The 13,130-nt window shown below is 41.2% G+C and overlaps 1 protein-coding gene across 2 annotated transcripts in view; it reads left to right on the top strand.

Annotated features, from left to right (window-relative positions):
• phldb2a (pleckstrin homology-like domain, family B, member 2a) overlaps window positions 1-3,768 on the top strand; it is a 28,946-nt gene extending 25,178 nt beyond the window's left edge. For both annotated transcript variants that reach the window (XM_079508247.1, XM_079508248.1), the window contains exons 15-19: window positions 60-150; window positions 423-569; window positions 695-914; window positions 1,165-1,250; window positions 1,767-3,768. In XM_079508247.1, the coding sequence (XP_079364373.1) occupies window positions 60-150; window positions 423-569; window positions 695-914; window positions 1,165-1,250; window positions 1,767-1,907 (685 nt within the window). In that variant the 3' untranslated portion in view covers window positions 1,908-3,768. The remainder of the gene's footprint in view (window positions 1-59; window positions 151-422; window positions 570-694; window positions 915-1,164; window positions 1,251-1,766) is intronic.
• Window positions 3,769-13,130: the final 9,362 nt, after the last annotated feature.

The raw sequence follows: 13,130 nt of genomic DNA, 5'->3' as shown, positions 1-13,130 counted from the left end.
GATATTTTGGCACAGCCAATTTCAAAACACTGTGATATCCATCCTTCTCTTCCTCGCAGCGCCAGCACGACCAATATGGCAAAGCTCGAGGAGATGGAACGTTTACTACGAGAGGCCCAGGTCGAGAAGCAGAGACTCCTAGAACACAGGGTAATTAAAGCCGCAAGCTAGGGTTAAAGTCATGTTGGAATTTCACCTGGAGTTATACTGTAGCTACCCAGGCATGATATAAGCCCAGCTATTGTCAATCGTGTGCGTGTGTAATGCTTTATTAACAGTTTGCAAAGAAAGCACAGAAGAGTACAGTTTAATACAAATACAATGCTAAAGGGATTGAACCCAAGAACGCACTACCTCTGCTGTTTTCCCTGCACAGTGTCTCTGAATCCGTGTGAAGCTGTTTGTCTGCGTTGCTCCCACAGGAACGAGAGATGGAGGCGCGCCGGCAGGCTCTGGAGGAAGAACGCAGACGAAGGGAGGATCTGGAGAAACGGCTACAAGAGGAGACGAGTAGGAGGCAGAAGCTTGTCGAGAGGGAGGTGAAACTACGGGAGAAACAACGATCCCAGGTGAGGATCTCAGAATGTCATGAATGCATGACATTCTGCACCCCCCCCCCCCTATGAACAAATGAACACAATGTTATGGTTGCATTTTTATATCTTTACGTTTAATCTCACGGTGTCCCCCCCAGTCCAGACTGTTGACGCGGTACCTCCCTGTGAGGAAAGATGACTTTGATCTTCACGGCCACATTGAGGCGGCTGGCCACAACCCAGCTGCCTGCTTTCATCTGGCCATCACAGACAAAACCTGTAGAGGTTTCCTGGTCAAAATGGGTGGCAAGATCAAAACCTGGAAGAAACGCTGGTTCGTCTTTGATCAGAACCGACGGACACTGACTTACTATGCAGGTGAATCCGGAAACCTCTGTCTCTCTGAAAGGTCTACATTCATTTCTGTATCTATCCCCAACCATTCTTCAATGTTATTAAATACAACTGTAGCCTCTATATGCATTTACATGACTTCTACACCTATTTAGTTTTCTGTTCCTCATGTATAAAAGATGCAACTGAAATCAAGATTAAGCTGCAGTTGCAATATGCAACTGCAGTTTTCAATTTCTAACTTTCTAAACTCGGTGTGTATTCTGTGCTTCAGACAAGCACGAGACCAAGATGAAAGGAGTCATATACTTCCAAGCCATAGAAGAGGTTTATTATGACCACTTAAAGAATGCACACAAGGTAAACAAATTCAACTTTCTTCTCATGTTCTGTATCTTTGTATAGATATTGTAAACCACTGGTTCTCAACAGGAGTCTTTGAGGGGGTACCAGGGGCTCCCCGGCTAAATGGTTGATAGTTACAAACCAAATGGACCCTCATGGGAGATTTTCCTCTATATTTCTGTTGATCGTTGCTCCCACACACGCATGCTTGATGATGCCACCCGGTGTTCTGCAAAAAATATTGACTACGACTAATGGTCCATGGAGCAAAAAAGGCTGGGTACCCGTGACCTCTTCAATGCATGCATCAAACTGGGGGTCCTTGGAATTAAAAAGGTTGAAAGTCACTACTGTAAGCACTCAGTCTTGCTTTGATCGATGCTGAAATGTATACTGTATCTCTTCCTCTTCCTGTTCTTTGATTTTCTTCTATTTGCTGCATCCGTCCGTCCACCCACCACCTGCCTGGCCATGTCTTCGTTCTCATTATCGCATCCTCTCTTGTAATTACATGTACTTGACATACCCAAGAGCCCCAACCCGTCGCTGACCTTCAGTGTCAAGACCCATGACAGGGTGTTCTACATGGTGGCACCTTCCCCCGAGGCCATGCGCATCTGGATGGATGTCATCGTCACCGGTGCAGAAGGACACATGCACTTCATGGTGTAACGTGCTGATCTCTGCCCAGAGTGACACTGGGCATGGTTCTGGTGCTATTTGCTGCCTTTCGGAAAGATCCAGTATGGATGTTGTATGTGCAGCTGTTTGTTTTTTTACAACTTTTTATATGACAAAGTTGAACAGCCAACCAAACAACAGTTTTTCCTGAGTCGTTTTTCATCTTTTTCTTATCGTGTATTTTGGAAGAGATTGCATACATTTTTAAAAGGTGGATATCTAATTTTGGAACAACCAACCATCTTCATACAGAGACCTGCATACGGTATGCTGCCCTTTCCACAATTTTAATACAAATAAAAGGATCAACATATATACCAAAGCTCCAGTGTGGGATGGTTGACAGTGATGAAGATTATTCTCATCAGTAAATAGTACATTTACTTTACTGTATATACAGTAGTGCCTTTATCCAAAGTGCTTTACAGTGTGCCTTACATTCACACTGACAGCAAAGGAAATCATGCAAAACCGACCTATTCATTGTGAGACGTTTAGGGGTTCAGTGCCTCCTTGCTGATGAACACTCTGACACTAACCCAGGGGGAGCTGGGGGTCGAACCGGGAACCTTCTGGTTCCCAAGCAGCCGCTCTAGCACCTCCCCCACTGCCTCCCCTGTATGCAGCTGATGTTGATGTTCAACCGCACTACAAGGAACATTTTGAAACACAAGCTAAGGATTCCACATCAAACAGTGTGCAAGCACATCCCTTTAATGAGCTCCTTGAGGAGGGTCCAGGGGTACCCAGTGAAATTTGTAAATATCGCGCCAATAGTAAATAAACCCTATTTTATTGCGGGCGGCTATTCGAAAATAGCAGATCTACAAGCTTACAGCGTGTCGCAGTGTGATGCGTTGTGTGCTTCTAGTTCTGAAATAAACAAAGTTATATCATTTTGAATATGTTTGAAAATGTTTAACAGAAATCTACTCTTATATTAGGTAACAAAAGAAAGTATTTTCAGATGGGAGTCCGTGGCAAAATACATTTGGGGGTCCTTTGTTTTAAGAACCACTGAAGCTGTTTAAACAGGGCTTTGTAAGCTGTCCTCATCCTGTCACCTTACACTAAAGACATTAAGCGTATACAGTATGTATATAATTAATGCACACACTTATCCCTGACAAACCAAAATAAGGTTTGAACTGTGATGATTATGCAAGTATTATTAAATGTATATTTTTGTAAAGATACACAAGTTGCCAAAACCACGGGGTTAAAATAATAATGCAGATAGATTGCTAGATATTGTGACCCCATGTAAGCCACAGTGATTGCTTCAATGGATGATTTGAAGAACAATCATAATTTTATAATTTCATAAAGGTTTTTTTTCTTTTTTCTTTTTTTCCCTAATAACCACATTTTATAGCAACAGGTGGAACAAAGTTTCAGTATTGCTGATATCCCAGTATTTTGTGATTAATTATATTAACTAAACTCATACGGTACTGTACATTATTATTAATTATGCAGCCCAACACAGTATCAGCATTAATTTAACCATTTGTAAATGAGAGGGTGTGCAAAAGCAACCACATTTTTGTTTAGCAAACTTTTAGTTACATTTTCTTACTCTATAGGTTTTACAGTGTACACTACAGCAACATACAGTAAATTCCATATAAATGAAGCAAGCTGTGTTGGTAATGTGTTTCCTCTGTTAAAGACCACTATGTTTGATCAAAGAGCTGCAACTTCAACAACAGGATGATGTTCTCTTTCAAATTTGTACTTGAAATAAAAGTACTGGAGTACATGCTTTTAAATAATACTTTTCAATGGTACAAATTACAAAGTACATTTCCTTTTTCTTATCAATGCATTGCTCTATTAAATTATAAACAACAAGAAATGTAGTGGAGTCAAAGTCCACAAAAATATTTGTCTTAGAAATGTAGTGGAGTTGAAAGTCCTCCCAAGTATCCAAAAATACAAAATACTCAATAAAGTACAGTACTCAAGTAACTCATCGCTACAGTACACCTCTGAACTGTAGAGGCACAACAAGTGCACTGAAACCAGGCTTCTCTCTGTAAAGGTGTAATTTTGTGTAGCCTACATTCTTAATTGTACTGTGTGGTCCACCAAGAGTTCCAGTGGCAAACAGACCAAGAAAGATGTTGATGGATGTGGAATAAAGTCAATGCCTCCACCTGCAGGTCACTGACTGGTTTGCAGAGCATGATGGTGAGAGAACCAGGTGTGATGGGGTTCACTCACACTCTGTGAAGGGCTCTTAGCCCTCCCTATCTTATGGAAGAAAGATGCGAAATTATTATTAAAATGTTTTAGAATAGATTTTATATGCTGGTGGAACCTAAAGCAGCCAGGAACAGCATCAAAAAGTTACAAGAAAACCATAACATATGTCAAATACCTGTATGAAGGCCTACAGCCCAAGTTGAGTGATTGACAGCTGACATCACACGCCTGCTTGATTTACTCTCCATTTGGGATAATGACAGCATCTGGCCTGCCTGTAAATTGTATGTGCTTGTTATTACTGGGTGGGTGGATACAGTGACGTAGAGTCTGTGGGGGCCGGGGGGCCAGGGCCCCCATGAGGAATTGGACCAGGGATCTCGGCCCCCATGAGGAATTGGACCTGAATATATATTCACCTCGGTTCGTCCCGTTTGTGTCGCATCAGGTCGCGCCCGTTCGCGCAATTCTCGCTTGCATTGACTTTGTATGTAATCGCGCTGCTCTAACCATCCAAGTCTGACACCTTAACACGTCTGTTTTCCTCACTGTCCGGGGCGGGGGGTGGTGGTGGGTGGACTGCGTTGCCTGTCCCTTGTACACATGCAGATCAGGCATTGAAATGCTAATCTGGGTGCTTAACCTGCCAGTTAGGTAAGGTATGCATGCATACAGTAGCCTACTGTACTCTGCTTCTTAGTAGATTAGTATATAGGCTATACAAGTTAGGCAGCACAGCCACCGTTCCTCTTTTTATACTTTTGTATAGCCTATGTGCAATGATGGGGGGCGGGGGCTGCGGGGGGGGGGGGGAACGGGCCCCCATGAGGATTATGAAAAGATTTCGTCCCTGGGTGGATATATCGATTCTAATGAATTACGTTTATTACTTTAGATCAGTTTTCTTTCATGTCCGTGGAGGAAAACATAATGAGATTGCGACACATCATCCAAAGATATTTAATAACAAAAGCTAAAAACACTTTTCTTGGACCAAGAAAGGTATCGTGAATTTGCATAATTTATCTGACAAAGTTATATGATCGATGCTTTTTAATCACATTGCGCTATACGTGGCTCAAGCTGACATTGTTGTTGGGGGAAAATTATAACATCGCTAGTCAGTAGTTACGCGTGTGCGCGTGGTGTGTGACACTTTAAAAGCAGTAGGATGCTGTCATGGCTCTGGATGCTGTATGCAGATGCTACCTATACCAAGCATTGCACCTCAAGCAGACTGTAATAATCAAACCTTTTAATTGGTCGTTTGGTTCTGGTCTTATATTCTGTTTAAAAAGTTCAAAAAGGAAGCGTTGACCTTTACTAAATTGCTTCAGTTTCTAGTTTCTAGTTTCATTGTTACTAGTGTGTCCTTGATCCAACTTGCTTGGAAATGTGCATATTGCCAGCAGCCAGCACCTATGTAAATAATGAGCCTGTGCTCTTGAACGCATAGGCAATCAAGACCATTAATTTATGACAGCTGTGACTCTGCTGTCTGTGTAGTAGTGTGTACTAGGCCTTAGAGGTGTAGGGGTGATGATTCTAATGTACAGGATTCTATAGGTCACCACTTTTGGTGTGACACACACTGCTTCTGTTTACATGCCGTTGTCAACACGTGCTGAGTAACGACAAAGATTGACAGATTTTGGAGAAGACTGATAGTTTATCCTTCAGTAATTAGGCGTGGAAGTATTCACACTACTTTTGGATTTATTGGGGAAAGGAGGAGGTGATCAAGCTCCACAACATTGGTAGGCTGAATTTATTTTTTTCCTCTCGAGGGTGCATGCCATGGGAGCTCCTCCAGCAGGGAGAGTGGTTTCACCAGGCTAGGGAGCCCCGCTCAGGTCAGCGGAAAATGACCGCGGGTGCCAGTTTTTTTTTATACGTTAAAAATAAAAAAAATAATACAAAAATAAATACAAATAATACAAAACATCGGTATCGGCCGATTACTTAATAAAAAAATCGGTGATCGGTATTGGCCCCCAAAAACGTGATCGGAGCACCTCTAGCCTATATACAGCTTTTGTCCCCATAGGGGACAACAGTAGTGACAACAGTAGCCTATACTGCACTTTTGTTTGTGGATTTTTAAATAAAAATCCAATCATATTCTGTTTTCTTTCATGTAATTTATTGTACTGGGTTCATAATTAATGTTACACATTAGGCTAGCTCTAGTCCATAGTCCTACTCCTAATGCTTTGATTCACAAAAAATGATCTGCACAGGGGCACTCATGGGGTTAATCTGGCCCTGCTAGGCCCTAAAATGACCCCATGAGGAAGTGTTGACCTTTACTGAATTGCTTCAGTTTCAGTTCATTTGACCACCTAACTTCAGATTTGGGCACAATTACACCATTGCTTCAGTTTCGGTTCATTTGACAACCTTCTTTCAACTTTGGGCACTTTTACATGTAGGCTGACCCAAAGTTGAAACAGTTGCCAGGGGGACATATTTTGGCCTGGGGTCCTCATCGTTGGATATGTTGTTCCCACAACCAAGAAGAGTATTTTACCCTTTACTGGAGGTCCTAGGCCCTAAAATGACCCATGAGGAAGCGTTGACCTTTACTGAATTGCTTCAGTTTCAGGTCATTTGACCACCTAACTTCAGATTTGGGCACCCTAACATGTGGTCTTTAAGTGGTGGGCCTGTGGTCATCTTAGTGGCTAGGAGGTCCAGTGAAAGGCCTACATACTCTCCCAAGATGGAGGAACAACATTTTACAATCTGGGAACCCTAGGCCTTTGTATGGCTACAGGGCGACTGGTTCAATCCTACCCTAAATCTAGGCCTAAGACCTCAAAGTGGGGTACATTGCATCCACTGGTCAAGCCAAGGGCCTACCACTCCACTCTCTTGATATGTTCTTTCCCAACTCTTGGAGAGTATGTAGGCTTTACCCGAGGCCCACCACTTAAAAACCACATGCTACGGTGCCCAAATCTGAATTTAGGTGCTCAAATGAACTCAAACTGAAGCAATTCAGTAAAGGTCAACACTTCCTCCTGGGGTCATTTTAGGGGCTGGGACCTCCAGTAAAAGGCCTAAATACTCTCCAAGAGTTGGGGAACAACATATCAAGAGAGTGGAGTGGTAGGCCCTTGGATTGACCCAGGACCAGTGATTCAATGTACCCCACTGGAAAAATAGCAGATCTACAAGCTCGTAGCGTGGCACTCAGTGCCGCACTACAAGCTTGTAGATCTGCCCAAAGTTGAAGGGCTTCAACCTTGGGTACTGGGTAGCTGAATTTGAAGCTTTCAACTTCAGCTATCCAGTGCCCAAAGTTGAAGGGCGCTTCAACCTTGGGTACTGGGTAGCTGAAGTTGAAGCTCTACCCTTCAACTTTGGGCACTTTTACATGTAGGCTGACCCAAAGTTGAAACAGTTGCCAGGGGGACATCTTTGGGCCTGGGGTCCTCATCGTTGGATACAGTACCTACTGCATACATTAATGTACTTTTCAGATCGTCAACATTTCTGGATTAAAAAATCCTTTTTTTAGTGGTCTCGTAAAATATTCTAATATTATGGGATTTTTAGATTTTTATGAACTGTATGCCATAATCATCAAGATTAAAACAAAAAAAAGGTTTTAAATATTTCACTTTATGCACAATGAATTGAGAATATATGAAAGTTTCACTTTTTGAATTATATTACGGAAGAAAATTAACTTTTGCAGAATATTCTTCCTTTTTTTTAGAAGGAGCTGTAGTGTCATTGCTGTTGCATGGTACCTGGAATATGATGTACCATGTACATCATACACCACCAGCCCCTTAATGTAGCCTAGTTCACGGTGGATGAAAAAAGAGAGAAGAAAAACTGATCTACAAGCTCTAGAAGTCAGGCAATGTTGTACCACAGCCCACAGTGATTGATGATCATGTACAATGTAGCAGTCAACAGTCTGCGGTACACATGCTCTTCCAGCTATTCACCAGCAGAGGTCCTCATTGCAAATATATTCTTTTCATTTAAACTGAAATGGTGCTGTAAATTCTTCTAATAATCCAATTCCAAACAAATGTGTTAGAAAATAATATAATTAATCCTGAGTGATGCATATTCACGAATTTGCAGGGTATTTCTCAAATATATTTGAGAAGATATTTTCTCAAATATATTTGAGAAATACATGTTTATATAGGCCTACATGTTTATAAACTTACATGTTTATGTAGATAAGATTTCACAACAATCTATAGTGTTCATTAGATGTTTGCTTGTAATGCCTTTCTTTGCTTTGATTTACTCAACAAAGCACCTAGCTGTCTCATGTGCCTAGTATATAACTTAGAAATAGTTATTTGAAAATGATACTGCACATTCCCAGCTCAGTTAAAGCCTCAGTGAGGCTTTAACGGTACATGCAATATTTTTAATTTTCATTATTTCGCAAAGCTGTATTCAACACTACCTGGAATCAATGTCTCCCCATTAACTTAATTGGGATGATAAATGAAAACTCCACTCTAATTCTTATTAGAGTGCTTATCTCTCATTTTCTCAAGACAACATTTGTTTTAATAATAGCTATAATTTACATGTGAGACTGGAGAAGAGCTAAATTGGGATTTTTTTGTGTGAAATGCGCCTGTGACTCGAAAGACAAAAGCGTGTGCAACCCAGGTTAAAGTGACTGTCGTCTGTTTTGATTAAATGTGTTGACATTTGCACAGACAGCAGTGCAAAACTGCAGATAGTTGGTTCTGCAACCTCCATGCTTTCTGTTTCTGGACAGAGTGCTAGAAGAGAGTGAGGACAGTAGCTCAGGTTACAGAGCAGATGTGTCGTAGCGTCCCCCTGGGTGACTCTCTACAAGGCCTCTTGTGACCTTGTACAGTGGATCTCAGTCCACAGCAATGCATGACAACAACATCCTCTGTAGTCTGTACTGGATCTCACCACAAGCCTGACAAACAAGCTCCTGAGTCCTGACATTTTGATTACATTTCATATATGTACTACAAACATGGCGGTTATTTTAATGGACACTATAGTATATATATATATATATATATATATATATATATATATATATAATATAACTGATATTGTACAGTATTGTTGCATAGCTGGAACAAGGACAACGAGCAGACAGAGTGGGTTGTTGCTTAGCCTACCATTGCTTTATTTTTGCACAATTATACACTGCTAATTCAACACCTTTTCTCTCTTGTGTGTGAATGGATGGCCTCATTTACAGTAGGTCGTCCAGAATACCCATCTGCTGCATTTTAATTAGCCAACTTCATCAGGTTATGCCTTAAGGCCAGTGATTATGTTTTTAACATTGGAGAGTTATGTATCCTTTATTCCTGGGTGAAAATTAACCATGTATTTTACCACATTTTGTGTTTTGAAAATACATGAATACATTTTATAAAAACTGAATTGATTGCCAAATATTAAATTAATCAACTGTAGGCCTATTAGAATTTCTAAGAATAAACTGATAATACAAGCAAGAGAGTTTTTCCATGGTGTTTGGAGCAGGCAGCCATTATGTTTACCACTGAGCGTAAAAGTGCACAGGCCAGAGTGACCTGTTATTATCGGAAGCTGGACAAGAACTATGGCATGAGACTGCATGCACAATCCTACACAATCCTACTGACACCAGGGTATTGACGCCAGGGTACTGACACCAGGGTACTGACCGCGATACTGACACCACAGTACTGGTACCAGGATGCTGACCACGATAATGACACTGGGTGCAATTCCCTCGAAGCACAGGCAGACACATTATATTATTCAAGGGAAAGGAGGGGGCCAACAACAGACCCCTGGAGGGGTCAATGAAGTATTTAGAGTTTAAGTGGTTAATATCTCGTTGATTTTTCTCCTGCCTGGTATTCCCACTGCAGAGATATTTTGTGCTGATTCTTCAGAGATCATATCTGGGTTCTGGTGCATCTGTATTTTTAACATCCCACAACTCATAACCCATTTGCTGACTTCAGTGGGAGATTCATGTTTTGTCTTACAATATGTTGCAATGCCACAGCCCATTTGCTGGTTGATTACAGTCACTACCAAGATGTCTGTATATTAAACTACTACTATATGGACCTTTGAACAGTACTACACACAAACATTAAAGGTAGATTACTTAATGATTCAACTTGCACAAAATGAAGTGATTTTTAGATAATTCAAGAAATCAATGCTAAAACAGTTAATTGCCAAAAATGAACACACAATTAATGATTGTTCTATTTGCATGCATGGGCACTTTCTGTAAACACACTCATTAGGGCCTTCTTGCATCGAAACCCCTCCTCCCTGTTCTCACAGCCTTTCATTGGTTGACCTAGTGGGGTTGGCATGGAAACGTGGAATGAAGCATGCTAAATTAGGCTCTAAGGAAGCACATCCTCCCTCCAGAGGTAGACGGACTAAAGGCAGACACAAACGGCATCCAGTACACCGGCGGTTCTCAAACATTGTCCCGTCAAGGACCCCCAAATTGATATGCATTTGGTTGAAGACCACCATCTGAAAATAATTGTGCGCCAGAAGATGTGTGTGTTTTTTTCCCGGTCCCTGACTGCCTCAGTGCATTATGCATGTTGCAATTTGTAAAACATTATGTGGGACAAGACTATTTTCTTAGGCTAAATAGTAGCCTTGACGATGCTGAAACAGTTTGTGACGAACCTGCAAGAGTTGAATATCCAAAAAGCCTGTGGCCAGTGTTTAGTTATCACAGTAACGGGCATGAAAACACTGGGAAATCATGTGAGCAGCTTTCAGAGGTAGTAATTATTGATGAAACCTCTTCTTTAACCGCTGGAACCCTAGTATGCACTCACATCGCATTGTGAGCTTCTAGATCTGCTATTTTCTCTGAATGTTTGCCCCAGAATAGGGTTCATGTGGTTAAACTAAGAATACTCAGAATCTCACCTTGACATGATATGAGCAGGGCTTGCAGGAATGATTTTATTCGATTATAGTCTTCACACTTCATTGCCACTCAGTGGCAAATCTGGCAATGGAAATTGTTTTACAGCGCACAGTACAGTGTACCAGTGTGCCGGAACAGAATAGCTCTGCTACCTACATACAGACACCAAGGAGCACATATTATAATGAATGAACAGGCATCATGTGATCTCTGTATACAGCTTCCTGTCTGCCACGCAGGAGATTTTTACAACGCATGACGTAATTCATCACAGCCAAACACGTGATCCCCCAGTTTACCCTCAGCAACCAGCTCTACCTGTGGGGGGTCATCTTGTTTTTTTCTTCCAAAATGATATATAGGTATAGGTTTTTCATTTGAGAAAACAACAGATATACGGTCTATCTGCAATGTATGAAGAGATTCACTACAATAATTAAATTAAAAATAATTTGAAATACATACACATTGTAGTAGCCTACTTTGTAAAATGTGAATAAGTATAATCCTTTGTAGAAATAAATCATTTTGACATACTGAAAGATAACCCCCCCCCCCTCCCTCCCCATATACTTCATCGTACAACGAACAAAATAGCCCTTCTAGTGATTTGAGCTTCTAGATCTGCTATTTTTCCTTTTTCTTGTTTGTTTGTTTTTTTTGACATTTTGAGATAATTTATTGGCATAAGGGAGGACACTTAAACATATTGTAGGGAGGACCGGCCGGCGTGCGGGCAGACCAAGTCGCCACGCTCCTATCACACCATAGCCCTGACACAACTTCACCCTGTTTTTCGCACTTGCTCCATTTACCTGCACAAGCAAAATTGTGGCCCGGGGGTCAGCACTTTATATTTGAAATCTGAAAGTTTCTGTAGACGTTAACGTTGTAAATGGAGCAAGGGCGTAAAATAGGTTGAAATTCCGCCATGACGCTTGTGATAGACGAGCGTCTTGTGAACCATGGCTAAAGTCACTATGACTAAGCCATAACCATATAAGGAGTTCCCAAAGCAGCTACACCCAAATAGGACTGACAGATAGATATATAGGACATTGGTCAGATTGGCAGTGTGTTTACACAAACACTCAAAATTGTCCATTCATTGTCAATGGAATTGAATGTTTGTGTTAGGACAAAATGTGGGTTACACACACCAAAAGCTGGACATAGGAGAGGCTATCTCCCCTCAAAAAGAAAATGTGAAACACTATTTTGGTATTTTTGGGATGTAAATTAATAAAATCTGTGCATAATGAAAATAATAATTTGCTAAGAATATAATGGATAGCCACAGCCCTATTCCAATATAATCGGTTCCTTTTAATCCCAAATGGCCAGCATTACATAATGGATCCCACATCAGTACTGAGTCTTGAGACGAAGCCTGGAGCTAATATTGTTCCTTAATCATTGTGAGGTTATGGAACAGGCTGTTTTCACTCTGTTTTGCCCCTGACGTATATCAGAAGGCGATGCGGTAAAGTCCTCGTGTTCTTCCTGGCCAAAGTGTTGAAGCTCTCTTCTCTTCCTCATATCCTCTGGCGTCGCACAGCGAACAGAGGGTCTATTTGTGTGGTTGCCGTATGTAATGCTTTATTTATAAAAACAATGTGTCTCCGTCCTGATTCCCAACACCAGACCCCCTCCTGACTCAGATCAGCCCTCCGAACCTCAAACTATTTCAACCTCGCTAAAAGGTCTGGCCTGAGGAGAGTTGAAAGGTCAGGTGTGTGTGGGGCACACCGGTATAGCTGACCCCTCCTTCCAGGCTAAAATCAATTTCATCATCATAGGCATCCGTCCGTCAGTGATGACGATGGATTGCGCCTGAGTTGGAGAGTTGTCAGGTTTTCTTGCAGTGGAACCACTTTAGAAATGCCATAAATATTAGATGTTAAAAGAAAACACATTATGTATTCTAAAATATTGGCCAATTTTGGAATTTGTAAAGTTTCAACACAGCTAATAGTCTCCTTTTTTACTTGCCTGTTGGTTAAGGACGGTTAATTTTAATTGTATTACCAACGAACAAAGAACTTCTCTGTAAGTATTTATTCTGTCTG

Source organism: Electrona antarctica, assembly GCF_951216825.1.
Source record: "Electrona antarctica genome assembly, chromosome: 8".
Classification (NCBI taxonomy): Eukaryota; Metazoa; Chordata; class Actinopteri; order Myctophiformes; family Myctophidae; genus Electrona; species Electrona antarctica.
The sequence above is the reverse complement of the archived record's forward strand: the minus strand, read 5'-3'. Positions and strand labels throughout refer to the sequence as shown.